Genomic DNA, 14,168 nt, shown 5'->3' with positions numbered 1-14,168 from the left:
CCCCCCCATCCCTTCCAGACTCTTCCCCCGCGCCCCCCCGCGTGCGCACGCGCGCCCGTTCCGCCCCCGCCGGTCCCCGGCCTCCCTCACGCACGCGCAGAGCGGGCGCGCCGCCGCCGTTCCCCGCCGGCCCCTCCCGTGCCCCGCGCAGGCGCAGCGGGCTCGGAGCGGCGTCGGGCGCGCTCCGCTGCACACCGGCCCTGCGAGCGCCGCCCGCTCCCGCAGCCCCGGCCCGACCGCCCGCCCGCCCGGCCGACCGCGGCCCCGCCGTGCGCACCGCGCGCTCCCCCGGCCCGTGTGTCCGCTCCGCTCCGCTCCGCGCGCGGCGGAGGCAGCCGCGCCCCCCCCGGCCCGGCCCCCCCTCCTCCCGCCGCCCCCTCGCCCCCGCCGGGCCGCGGAGCTGCGATGCCCTCGGACTTCATCTCTCTGCTCAGCGCCGACCTCGACCTCGAGTCCCCCAAGTCGCTCTACTCCAAGGGTGAGTGACCGCGGCGGGCTGTGGCGGGGGGGGTACCGCCGGTACCGCCGGGCCCGCGCTCCGGGCCGGCCCGGGCCCCGCGGGGCATCGCCCGCCCGCCGCCCCCGCCCCGGGATGCGCGGCCGGAGGGGCCCCGGGGCCGCGCGGGGCCGCCCCGGCTCCCCCGGCCGCATTCCTGGCCCGGCCGCGGCCGCCGCAAGAATGTGTCCCGACAGGTTCCGGCGGCGGGGCCGGCGGCGGGGGGCTGCGGCCCGCCCGGGGTCCCCGCCGGCCCCGGCTCTGCCCGGCCGCGGGCACGGACACGCTCCGGCCTGGAGCGGCAGCTAACGGGGAGCGCGGGCGGGCGGGGGCCCCCCGAGCTGCTCTGGAAAGTCTCCCGGGAGCGCGGCTCGGGGGAACGGGAGCGCTCGGGATGCCCTGGTTCGGGGTGAGAACGGGAGCGGAGCCCGGCGAGCCGAGCGTGCTGGGCCCCGGTGCCCGGAGCATCTCCGGGCGTTATCCAAAGCACCGGGGTGAAGCAGCATTGTCTGGGGGACTGGACCCCGAGGGGACGGAGTGCGTTTATAAGCAAATTAGATTAATTTCTGTTTTCATAACACCGAATTTGAGCTCTGACAAGTGCTCGTGAACATGGGTAAGTCCATGAGGACAAGTGTTACATACTGCAGAGTTTTTAACTCATTTTCTCGTGTTTAAGAGACTTGAAAGCCAGTACTATTAGTTTGTGATACCAGAAGTACCAGTTAGTAGTTCACTAGTAGTTTGTTGCACACGCCTGCCCACAGTACAGCTGGTGAGAGGAGCAATTTTGGGGCTGTACGACAAAATAAATGGAAAAGTCTCTTATTACCCTGCTTTGAAGGTTTAAACCAGTTTAATGTTGTTACAGCATTAACATGGTTAACAGTAAAGATTTAATTTTTTTAGGACTGTAATATGGTCATTAACTTTGAGTTGTGTGTTGGTGGGAGATGAAGGTATAAGAAACAAAAAGACTTTAATGAATTAAAGTACATATTGGAAGCTCTCAAACTGCTCAGAGTCATTGTCTCTCTCTTTAAAATTATTGCTGGTAGCTTATAAGTTTTTTTTAGGATGTTACTGGAGGGGCTCAAGGCTCTCTGGTTGCCCAGCACAATGTGTTCTGGTTGGTTTCAGTCCTTGTGCCGGCAGTAGGAAGAGTATTTTGAAACAGAGTAATTCAATTATCAATACAGGTGATAAACCCCATTGAGGTTATGATTTATCCTACTGGAAATTTGAAAAGTGTGCACTGTTAGTTTGTAACATGTTGAAAATAAAAATGTTCTGTGAAAGTCACAAAATTACTTCAAGGACTTGTTAACTGCGCAGAACTTCCGAACTGCCCAACCTTACTGTGAATTCTCTTTTATTCATTTGTATTTAATGGAATGGTTGAGTGTTTCAGGTTGGAAAAGAGTCTCAGACTGATTAATCCAGAGTGTATTTTTCTTCCGGTGCGGAGATGTGGGTTCAGAGCTGGAAGAGGTCGAGGGAAGGATGTTGTGGTCGCAGAGAGCTGCGTGATCCCAGCAAGATGCCACGGCAGAGCTGCAGAACACAGAGAGGGGTTATAAAGAGGTTAAAGGTTAAAGCAAGTTTTGCTTTTCATGTTTTGTCACAACAAAAGATCGAGGAGACGATAAGTTGAAATGCAATCTAAACTTTAGAACCAATGAATATACTTCTTGAGAACGAATAGCAAAGTGATTGTGAGTACGATTTTAGCTGAAATGTAGGAGAAGGTGTTAACATGTGATCAGAACACGCTCCAGTGTACTTTTATTTTTTTCCCTAGATAGATACAGATAAGTTATCCCGTGGACAAGTGCTCTGGCTCAGGGTACAAGTACAACTGATGAGATAAAGGGAAAGGTCTGAACAGAGTCAGAGAACCACAAATATGCATTTATGATGAGGGTGTGTTAGAGCGAGTAGTTTCTTCTAACTGCTCTGCTTTTAGCAGCGCAGCCGCCCCGTGGGGGGAATCCAGCCCCAGGTTTAACTGGGACCAGTGCCTCTCCTCTCAGTCTGAGTGGGATCCAGCCCCAGGTTTAACTGGGACCAGTGCCTCTCCTCTCAGTCTGAGTGGGATCCAGCCCCAGGTTGAGCTGGAGCAGTCCCTCTCCTCTCAGTGGCATTCCTGCACTCCCAGTGCTTGTGGCTGGCGATCCCGGCCTTGGGAGCCTCCCTGATGGGAGCTCTGAGCCTCTGAGGGAGCCTCAGCTTGGGGTGGTCTGAGGAGTTGCTGGGGTTTCTGACAGAGCAGATTTGGTTTGGTGGAGTTAAAGTGGCCCAGTCTGCATGCGCTGATTGAAAAAAACGAAATTACGTTTGGAAACCCAAGGACTGAAGTTTTTAGCGGTGTGATTTTTTTCTGGTTTTCTCCCGTATTCCAGAGAAGTCTGGACAAACTGACTGATGTCATCAGCCTGTCCCCGCACCATGTGTTAAAAGTTTTGGCTTGCACCACCATCTCAGTTAAGAATTCTGTTTTCACATTCTTGTAAAAAAAAAAAAAAGGTCAAACAAAACTCAGAAAGCCGCCACACCTCAGGTGAGTGTGAGTGGGTAATATAAACTCACCCTGCAGTGAGAGTCCATAATGTAAACTCTGCTCTGATAACTCATTCCAGTAATTTCATTTATGCCTGTCTTGGGATGCAGAGTATTTTCTTTGAGTATCTCAGTGCTTTCTGTTGCAGTTTCTGCCCCTGTCGGTGTTTCCAGAGCAGCTCCAGCCCCAGTGAAGTCCCATGTGCACCCTTCAGGCAGCTGTGTGCTCCTCTTTTCCTCGTGGCTCTGCTCATGCCAGCTCTGACGTGGCCACACTGAGCTGGACTGGGGAGCTGATCGTGTTAAAATTAACTCAGCTTCTCCCTTTTTCTTTCCCGAAGGAAAAGGGGAGGAGAAGTGTTGGTTTGTAATGGGGTGAGTGTCCTGTGTTTGCTGTGGGTCTCCGAGAATGGCTTGTGCTGACTCAAGGAAGGGACATGTGGAAACTGGCCTTGGGGAAAGGTGGGACTGCTTCTTTCAGCAGCTTATATTGGCTTAAAATGATAGTGAAACTGTACTGAGCTTGCAGTTCTCTGCAACAGGATCTCTAAATGTTTCATGTATTGGTTGTAGCTGCTACAAAAAAGTGAAAGAAATGGGAAGTGTGGATTCCAGGGCTTTTTGCTGGAGCTCATCCTCAGAGTTGTGTGAAGAACTAAAACCAGTCTTTCAATGTATAGTCGATATTAAATAATGTATAATCATTAAGAAATGCTTTGTAACCATTGCAGAAGGATGATATCTCCTGCTAAGAAGTTAAAGATATAAACAAAAATATGCATCACTTCATGCTGAAAATATTTAGGCTGTAGTATGTTTCCTTCCCATCTTTACATAACACACTGTCCTTTTTGGAATAAACCAACCCAAATGTGCATACAGATTAGTAATGTAGTAGAAAAATCACTGGAGCATAAAACCTAAAACCTCGAGGCTGGTTGTCCTGTGGTTGAATATCATCTGCAGCACTCAAATAGAGCAACGTTGGCTCTTCATTGGCAGCAGACAGAGGTGAAAACCTGTAATTAAAGCAGTTCATCAGATGTCAGGGACTAAATCTGATTAAACATGGGATTAATTTAGCTAATACATTGACTTTGAGTTGCCCAATAATGTGTGTGTACTAATAAAATGGCATTTTTGCACTGTAGCACAAGTGCAGTTAGAAGTTTTTATTAATGTCCTGCATTTTGCTTTCCACAATGGAGTGGCTGTAAAACTGAGAGACTTCCTGGAATTTGGTAGCAACAAGAAGAATGTTAGTATTCTGATAAATAGCTCTTTTGCCCTAAAAATGTCATATAACCAAAACTCAAACGTTCTCCGTGCGTAAATGTGAACTGACTGTAATCCACTTGCGTTTGCTGGGAATTGGAATACAACACGTGGGGCTTGGTGATTTTTCTTTTTCCCTACCAGAACTCTTTCCTTCTGTGATCCCAGGGATAGCTATAGTAGGACAGTGACTAAATTATCAAAGAGGGTTGGAAAAGACGCTTTATAAAAATAACCTAGAACGTTAGAACTAGTACTAGCAGGTTGTAGGAATAGAAATCAGACTTGGCTTCTTTTTGTAGCAATTTTTATCTTCTTTTTGTAGCTGGTAGAAGGTGCTCCGGTGGTTGTGCCGTGCTGAGTGTTCTGTGAGGGATGGATCCCTCCATCCACCCCTTGCAGCTCTGCCAGCTGCCCCCAGGACATTCTGGCTTAACCAAAATGGATTCAACCAAAGTTCTTTCACTTGTGCGTCAGCCTTTCCTTAAATGTCCTTTCCTCCTTGGAATCTTCCTCCTTCATTGGCTTTCAAAGCAAAACTCTGGAATGTGTTGCTGCACGATGATTGTGTGGTGCTGGGGGTAGGGGGAGGACGTTGAATTCGCAGCTTTGCAGGGTGTAATTTGAATATTCCGGTGGCAGAGCTGTCTGAACAGCCCCTTTTCCTCGCCGTCTGTTCTCACCCATGGACTGTGCTCCGAGTCCTGCCAGCACAATTGTTGTTTGTGGTTGGGAGATGAATGGGGTTGGGAAACCGATCTAGAATGGGGATATTGTACTTGTGATGGGATTTTCTCACATTGTTCTGCTTCCTGGTCTGGCTACTGTGCAGCTGCACAAGGAGTGGTGACCCGGCAGGAAAGGGGGCTCTGGGGCACTGGGATCAGGTGGTGGAGGTGGGAGCAGATGAGCTGAAACTGCTGAGCTGGCTCTGCCACGGACAGAAATGCTCCTTGCCTTGTGCCTTTGTGGTGTTTGCTGTGCCTTCTGTAGCCCTTGTGCCGAGGCTGGGCGGGCAGGGCAGCCTGTCCCTGGAGGAATGTGTGCTGCTCTGGCTCTAAGGCTGGCTGCAGTCTTTGGTTGTCAGCTTTACTTGTTTTGGGTACTTTGTCCTTCTCTGAAAGTTGTCATTTTTTCTATTAGAGAATCCCCATACACTGCCCAATTCTTCTGTCCCTGGCAGTGTCCAAGGGCAGGTTGGATGAGGCTTGGAGCAGCCTGGTCTATTGGAAGGTGTCCCTGCCCATGGCAGGGAGTGGATTGAGATGAACTTTAGGTCCATTCCATGGTTCTGTGATTTTGTATTGCAGATTAGTGCTTTCAAGAAGTAGAATTTTCTCATCATACATTTCTGAGGTTGTCGGTTAAAAATTTTCATTTTTTATGGAGCATCTGACCTTTATTTATAAATTTTAACAGCACGGTTACCTTTTGGTATCTGTAACTAAGAATGGTTGATGTCCTGGAGCCTTGATCTGAATTTTGCACTGGTACAGAGATTATGCGGGTTTATATGAAATGTATTTCACAGAATCATTTAGTTTGGGAAAGACCTCTAAGGTTGAGTTCAACTTCTGTGTGATCTCCACCTTTTTCACCAGACAAGAACACTCATTGCCACATCCACTCACTCCTTGAACACTTCCAGGGATGGTGAATGTGAAGGAGAACTAATACTTTATTTTATACAAAAAGGCAATGGCCTGAGCTAGTTTTGAAGTGTAGAAGTGCTGGTGAACACCAGCAGGAGTTGGTGAGTGGCCAAAGTGCAGGTGAAGGAAGGTGTGTGGTCATGTCTCTGCAGTTATCATGTGTGTTATCTCGGGGGTATGTGGAGAGTAAACTGATGAGGCTGAGCAGCCAGGCTACTTTGTCATTAGCAATTGTTTTAGGAACTGACTGAAGCAAACTCTCAGCTCCAGCTTTGAACAAACTCTCAGATCCAGCTTTGAGCTATGTAGTAATAGCAAGTGCTAATGAACATGCCCTAAAATCTCCAGTAACTGCTGTTTGCAAAGCAAGCAGTGCTTTAGCAGCGTTTAAAATGTAAATGTCCAGCTTCAGGTACATTATTTTACTATATTGTATAGCTCTGAGGCATCTGTGAGGTGAATATCACTTAACCAGACTGAGGAATGTTGTCACTGTTTACATAAATACACTCTGTGGTTGTTCTTCGTTCCCTTCCATTACTCGTCCTTCAGCATTTGGAAAGATTTTATGGTTGCTTTGTAAATAACTAGAAAGAATTTGGGGTCGCCTTACAAAGTGTATGAAACTGAAGTGATGTGCTGAAGAAACACAAGGTTCTGACCCTAATAAAAGCAGGCTGAGTTGTGGTGAAGGTAGGGAGGTTTGGCAGGCAGGGAAGATGGACAGGGCTCCTGTCAGTGCCCAGGAGGGTGAAGATATGGAAGAGAGAGGTTTAAGAATGGTCCTAAAAGGTTTCCAAATGCTGGTGTTTCCATTCCTGTTCAGAAGAGCTGGCACCACATCCGTTGTTTCAGTCCCTCCCTGTGTGGAGCCTGGTGGTTTTTGTGCATGTGGATTCCCTCAGCAGGAGTCAGTGAGTTTGGATGGGGGCACCATGGGGTGACTGGGAATAATCAGCTGCAGAGTGCACAGCTCCTGGTAACTGGCAGTTTTCTGCCTTTGCAGTGAGGATCCTGTAGCGTGGAGATGTGTAAATCCTTACTATTTGGGGCAGAATAGGAGTATCTGGTGTTTACCTTAGTTCTTTTTTTGACTCTTCATTCATTTTTGGACTCAGCAAGGAATCCCACAGTCTGGTTCTATATGTGGTGGAGAAAGACTTGTATGTAATTTAAAGTTTACTCTGTTTTCAGTTTAGGAATGAGGATGTCTGCTAATAATTGAGTATGCTTTGTTTCTTAGGGAGTAAAAAAGGCAGCTTTGCTTGGAATGTGTATCCCTATTAAAGGAGATTTACTGAGGAATTTATAATTACAGTTTCTAATAGTCTTGGTTTTATCTCACAAGTAAATGATGCAGAGCCCAGGAATCTGATTTAGGTTAAAGTTCTGAAAAGAGTCAGATGTTCTGGTGGTGGGAGAGGATGTGGGTGAGTCTTGTGGAAGCAGTGCCAGCTTTCAGTCCCAGCCCTTGGGGCTGGCAGGGAGCTCTGGGGCTCATGGAGTCAGTGCTGGGACCGTGCCCAGCAGGGTCTGACTGTCCTCACAGAGGCTCCACAGCCACCCTGGGCAGCCTGAGCCAGGGCTTGGCTGTCCTCGTGGGTAAGATAGTTCAGATGCAATTTAATGTTTTAATTGGTGCCCATTGCCTCCTGTCCTGTCATGGGGTGCCGGTGAGAGGAGCCTCCCTGGCCTCCTGTCAGGAATTTCCACACATGGATACGATCCCCCCGAGCCTTCTCCATCTCTGTTTCCCTGAGGAATCCCTGTAGGGGCAGTGGTTGTTGCAGGTTTCCTGAGCATGAGTCGGTCCCTTCGGAGTGCGAGAGGTGTCAGACTCAGCAGAGCTCTGTGTTGAGCATCACCTGTGCTTTGAAGAGCCGTGTTTATCACCAAACAGTTGAGTGGCAGTAGAAAGCAAGGGGAGGGATGGTGGGAAGCACAGCCATGTCTCAGTGTTGGTGGTGATGGAAGGACACTCCTGTTAATGGGAGCAAAGGCAGGGAGGCTGGAGATGCTCAGTGTCCTGTAGAGAGTTACTAGGACAGGCCAGGTCCCAGGAGCACAGCCTGTACAGCCAGCTTGGTAATGAAATACTGAACCCGAGGGGTGGCCACAGTGTGTTGGAAGTCTGTCAGAATGCCTTTTGTGCTTCACCCTAAATATTGTGGTGCAGCCTCAAAAGGAAGAATCTTGTGCCTTTCATTGCCTCTGCTGCCTTTCTTGCTCACAGCAACTGTAAGAGATGACAAAAATAGCCCCATCAGAAGAAATGGTGCAAACCTGTACAGGCTGAGAAATGTTGTAAGACAACAGTAAACTGTGGGTCAGGTGAATTCTGTGTGTCCCTGAATTCAGGTGGTGCGTTGTTCCTGAGGAAGTGCCTGATTACCTCCGTTTCTGGTGAACTTTGATTTTTGAAACGACACAGGTGCTTTAAAGGGGTTGATAAATAGCTATTACTGATGTTCTTTGATCGCTTGGTATTTGGGTTTCTTTAAGCATTTCAAGGCCGGGTTGGACGGGGCTTGGAGCAGCCTGGGCTGGTGGAAGGTGTCCCTGCCCATGGCAGGGGTGCAGTGGGGTGAGCTTTGAGGTCCTTCCAAGTTCAGCCAGTCTGGGCTTCTGTGATTCTGTGCTCGTGTACCTGCTGCTCTGTCAGCCTGCCTGCTGCTCTGCCTTGTCCACAGTGGTATTTTAGGAGTATTTTTATCTTCTTTGGTTTCTGTCTGCAGTTTACAACCGCATGGGATAGATGTCTCAGTAAGTCATTACTGGTCTGTTCCTTGAAGTGACAATTCCTAAATAATGTTGTTCTCTCATTCTGAGATGTGTAAAATTGGATGCAAACAAGATCCAGGATTTATACTGCCTGTCTACATTTATAAAAGTCCTCTTTGAGCTGTGAATGGGGATGACTGAAACGCAGCCAGGAAAGCTTTATTTGATATTTGGATGAATGCCATAAATAGAATTCAGCTAACACATGCCTTTGTCAGTTGTTGAAATTCAACTTTAAAAGGATTAATTTCTCAACTCTACCCTGCTGTGCAGAATCCTGAATATTGAGATTAGCAAATTTTCTGAAGATTGGTGGGATATAGTGCAGGAGCTGGTTACGAATTGCCTGCAGAATTGCATATTTAATACTGCTGGTTTTGGTAGTAATACTTGTCCTTTAGAAAAATACAGGAAACCACTTTTAGCTTAAATTTTTATTTTTAAGTACAAGAAATAATGATATTGTGGAAATGTTCAAGGCTGGGTTGGATGGGACTTGAAACAACGTGGATTAGTGGAGGATATCCATGTCCATGGCAGGATGTTGGAATGAGACAGGTTTTAAGGTCACTTCCCACCCAAACCAGCCTGGGATTCTGTGATACTAGAGTTGTGATCAAATGTTAATGACTTTATAATTAATAATATATTACTGATCATCATTAATAATATATTACTGGTCATCTTTCTCTGAGACAACAGCTTTTCAGAACACTGCTCTTTCTGTCACTAACACACTGGAATGTGCATTTCAGGGAGTAGCAGCATTTGCAGGCAAGATTTGAATTTTAGTGCCCAGTGCTGCATCATCAGCACTCGGATCCCCTGGGGATTGTGCAGAGGGGAGCTGCACCAGCAGCAGCTCTTTAGTCCTGAAGTTTGAATTTTGAATTTAGTCCTGAAGATTTGAATTTTAGTGCCCAGTGCTATGTCACCAGCACTCGGATCCCCTGGGGATTGTGCAGAGGGGAGCTGCACCAGCAGCAGCTCTTTAGTCCTGAAGATTTCTAGCACAGGCAGCACCACGGCCTCTGCCTTTCCCTCCACGCGCCCGAAGCCTGTTGATTTAGGGTTTGCTGCTTTTGTCTGAAGCCAGGGGGAACTGGAAGGAAGATTTTCTGTTTGGCTGTGTAAAACATCCTTGTATACACTGCAGTTTCTTTGAAAAGCTGCCACTGTTGCTGTAGCAGCAATCTAGCCCTGCCAGGGCTGACAATAACAGGGGTGCTGGCGGCAGGACCTGCTTCCAGCCTTGCCCTGCTCCACCACCACAGATACCGAGGGTGGTGTGGCACAGACAGGGAGCAGTGCTCTGCTGTTCGTTTCCTCTGTCAGGACAGCATGGCAGGCCTGGTGACAGACTACATCTGACAGCTGTGTGCAAATCCATGGGCAGCGTTGGGCCATTAGGAAGAGCGTGCTAATTAGTCTTTATGTATTTTAGGTTGGATGCTAAATTTTTATTGAGTCCTTTGTTTAATTGTATTGGGACATACTCAAAAATATGAAATAAAATCAATGTTTTAGTACGTGTAACCTGGTGGACTTGCACTGGGGTAAGGCAGATAGGATGGGGAGTCTTGTGAGTTAAGATCTTACTACAGCTCAGCTTCAACTCTTGCAAAAATAGGAGTGATTTAGATTAAAATGTTTCAGGGTGTCTGTTCTCCTCCTGCTCAGCCTCACTGCCTATGGGCTGCTTCTTGCTCTCTGGCTTTTGCCATGCAGTTATGTCACAGAATGTCACAAGTGTCGCAGAATCCTAGGATGGTTTGGGTGGGAAGGGACCTTAAAGCCCATCCTGTTCCACCCCCTGCCATGGCAGGGACCCCTTCTGCTGTCCCCAGCCCTGTCCAGCCTGGCCCTGGACACTTCCAGGGATCCAGGGCAGCCACAGCTGCTCTGGGCACCTGTGCCAGGGCCTCTCCAGCCTCACAGGGAAGGATTTCTTCCCAATATCCCATCCAAATCTGTATCTCTGTGGTTCACTGGGACTTGGTAGTGCTGTGTTAACGCTTGGTCTCGGTGTTCTTAAAAATCTTTCCCAACCTTAGTGATTCTGTGATTGTTTGAACAGTTGCTGTATTTTATCTATTCTGTGTATGCTCAAGCAGGGTCCTTCCTTTTTGCTCTGTGTGAAACCTAAACCTGTTTCCAGGACTTGTTTTCCCTACTGCCGAACTTGTGATGTCAAATCAATGAAGTTGCAAAGATGTTGGGAAATGCAGGAGTGTGATAGTCTGTAGTATGTCCTAAATCCTCTTTTGACAGATACAGTACAAAAGCTGATTTACTCTTTGTTGTGTATTCTTTCTGTCTTCCAAATAATTTTTCTTGTAACTTTATAATGTAAAAATCTCTGCTGTCCCTTAAGCAGAGCTGCCACGGCCTGCAGTTGTCATGGGTGATTCTCACTTCTGCAAGTGAGAGTTTGGATCACCTAAGGAGTACTCAGAAAAAGCAACCAAAGAAAGAAAAAGGGAAAAGCCCAAACCTCGACACCAACAAACCGTCTGCAGTGAAGTAGGAAGTGCTTTAGTGGTCGCTGATCTGTCTGGGCTGTGCCTGTCTCAGTCTGTTTCTCTTCTGGTTTATGCACTGAGCTTTGTCTCTCTCCTAGTTTCCTTTCTCAGACTCTCAGAGCTTCCTCTGTTGAGCTTCTTACTGGATCCTTGTTATCCTTCCTTGGCTTCCCTCCACGCTGTCCCTGTGCCCTGTGCCGGGTCCCTGTGCCAGCCGTGTTATCAGCATTGCTGTCTCAATTCAGCATTGCTGAAACATCCCGTGGGCTGGGACAGATCCCTGTCAGGGTTCTGGGTGTGCTGTCCCAGAGCAGCTGGAGTTTTGTCTGCTCACTCACATCCTGAAGGGTGCTGAAGTGTTGTATTTCCACTGCAGGAGTTACTCCAGTGGGTCCTGAGGTCGCTCCTCCTGATTTAGCCTTTATGGAGGGAGAGCAGCCCTGCTGTGAGATGTGAGCTCTCTCTGGTGGGGTGGCCCGAGTCTTCTGAAATGTGTCCTGAATTCTCTTGTGCTATTGGGGAGAAATGCTTCCCTGTGAGGCTGGGGAGACCCTGGCAGCTGTGGCTGCCCCTGATCCCTGGCAGTGTCCCAGGCCAGGCTGGACAGGGCTTGGAGCAACCTGGGACAGCAGAAGGGGTCCCTGCCCGTGGCTGGGGGTTTAATGAGATGTGCATTAAGATCTCTTCCCACCCAAGCCATTCCAGGATTCTGTCATTCTCTGAATTCTGTGTAATTACCAAACTTAGTCAGTGCTGTTCCTGGGGTCTGCAGGAAAACCTGTTTATCTTGGGGTGAAGAGCCAGAGGGTTCCTCAGCTGGCTCTTACAGGCTCTTCCTGATGGGCTAAGTAATCTGCTTCAAAGTCTTGCCATACTCTTTTGTGTACAGAAAAATCCCTGAGGGCCATGTGATACGAATGTCTTGTAACAAAGTGAAGCTTTGATTAGATTTTGGCTATTTAGAACGCCCCCATTCCCTCATCATTCTCTAAAAACTCTGTGAACTAAGATATTGTGGTGTAATCAGTGGCCTTCAATGAGCTGAACCACTAAGCTGTGGTTATGGACACTGAAATTCTGAGTAGAACTGAACTTCAGGATAAGCAGATAAACCAACCACAAGGTCTTCTGGCAGAGCTCTGCATTTTTTAGGCCTAGAGTAGATTCTGGTTTTGGCATCCCTTACCCACAAAAGTTTCTGAAGTATGTTAAGTCACACGTATTGTTTCCATAAAATGCAGCAGCCTTTGGAGTGAGGAGTGACAATGTGACATTTGGAGCCTTGGTAATACAGGTTTAGCCCCAAACTGTGTCTTAGATTAGCATCACAGGACCTTTATATGTGTGCAGCTGCTCTGAAGCTGAATTTGCATCCCTAGTGGGGGGTGAGGTGGAATATGAATACTGTTATTTTTCCTTTATTGTTAGTTTGCTGAGTAGTGCTCACTTCACTTCATTGACATCCCTAGTGTAGGAAGGGCTGCTTGCTACTTCATGATTTCTAATTGTTTTTTAATCTCAGTTCCATATAAACAACTCTCTTGGCCTGTTTGCTTGCTTGTTTTTTTTGATCAGCTTAGTGACCATCATTAGAAGAGATTTCTGCTCTGATGCCACCACTGATTAGAGGAGGACACCAAGGTTTTGTCTAATCTCTGGTGTGACTGTCATGTGCTGCAGCAAGGAAATGGCTTTGGAAGGAGCAGCCAAATCTGTGTGGGTATTAAACCATGTGGAGGAGAGGAGTATCCGTGGGGATCAAATGGGCAGCCACTCGGTGCAGGGAGCTTATTAAAGACAAGGATTAACTTGGCTGCTGTTCATGAGGTCATGGAAGTGGTGAGGGATTTCCAGGATGTACCTTTCCTTAAGGGCAAAAAATGTCAGCAGCAAGTGGAAAATGCCCATCTGTGCTGCTAGTGCTGATAATTGGGGTGGTTCTCATCTTCTCCCATGTATTGATCTTGCTCTCCACATGGTTTCTGTGGAGCAGGAAACCTGCCATTACCTGTTAGTCCAGGGGTGGGGATCGAAGGGATGCTGCTACAGGAGCCCCTGGTATTACAGAGGGTGAAGTCCCAGGAGCAGGAGTCAGTGTGGGACAGACAGTGCGGGACAGATCTCCCAGGAGCAGGTGTCAGTGCGGGACAGATCTCCCAGGAGCAGGTGTCAGTGTGGGACAGATCTCCCAGGAGCAGGTGTCAGTGTGGGACAGATCTCCCAGGAGCAGGTGTCAGTGTGGGACAGACAGTGTGGGACAGATCTCCCAGGAGCAGGTGTCAGTGTGGGACAGACAGTGCGGGACAGATCTCCCAGGAGCAGGTGTCAGTGTGGGACAGATCTCCCAGGAGCAGGTGTCAGTGCGGGACAGATCTCCCAGGAGCAGGTGTCAGTGTGGGACAGATCTCTCTCTGCAGGAGAATTCCAGCAGCCTGCTTGAGGCTGGGCCTGGGAACGGCCTGGAGGAGTGATGGTGGAGCTGGAGCTGCAGCCAGGGCCCTCTGCTTTAGTTATGAGCAAACTCCTCTGTCAGGTTTGTGGCTTGGCTCCCAGCTGTGGCAGTTCCAGGTAACATGGCTTAGCTTTTGACATGGAGCAGCAAAGCTTAGGGGTATCTTTTCAATATGTAGAGAAAGTTCCATAATGTTTAAAGCGTTTGGGGGTCCTGGCAAAGTGAGGATGTCTGCATTCCTCGTGAATGAGCTGCTGTTGTTTGAAACATTGGAATTGGGTATTCTCTGCTCTTTTCCTTGCCTCTATGCTCCCAGCATCACCAGGTGCTGAGTTACAGGTAGCACAATTTGGTCAGCCAGCCAGAGGGATCTCAGTTCAATTTGTGTCACAGAAGTTTGAGGGCAGAGAGGTTCTGTGACACCCTGAGCC

At 48.5% G+C, this 14,168-nt stretch overlaps 1 protein-coding gene across 3 annotated transcripts in view; it reads left to right on the top strand.

Annotated features, from left to right (window-relative positions):
• Window positions 1-382: 382 nt before the first annotated feature.
• The window catches only part of NFAT5 (nuclear factor of activated T cells 5), a 51,987-nt gene continuing 38,201 nt past the window's right edge, over window positions 383-14,168 (top strand). For all 3 annotated transcript variants that reach the window (XM_054296146.1, XM_054296145.1, XM_054296144.1), the window contains exon 1: window positions 383-478. In XM_054296146.1, coding sequence (XP_054152121.1) covers window positions 406-478 — 73 coding nt within the window. In that variant the 5' untranslated portion in view covers window positions 383-405. The remainder of the gene's footprint in view (window positions 479-14,168) is intronic.

Source organism: Melozone crissalis, unplaced genomic scaffold (genome assembly GCF_028551555.1).
Source record: "Melozone crissalis strain CALT ecotype California unplaced genomic scaffold, PUWL_Pcris_2 ptg000007l_1, whole genome shotgun sequence".
Classification (NCBI taxonomy): domain Eukaryota; kingdom Metazoa; phylum Chordata; class Aves; order Passeriformes; family Passerellidae; genus Melozone; species Melozone crissalis.
Note: the sequence above shows the minus strand (reverse complement) of the source record. Positions and strands in the feature narration are given on the sequence as shown.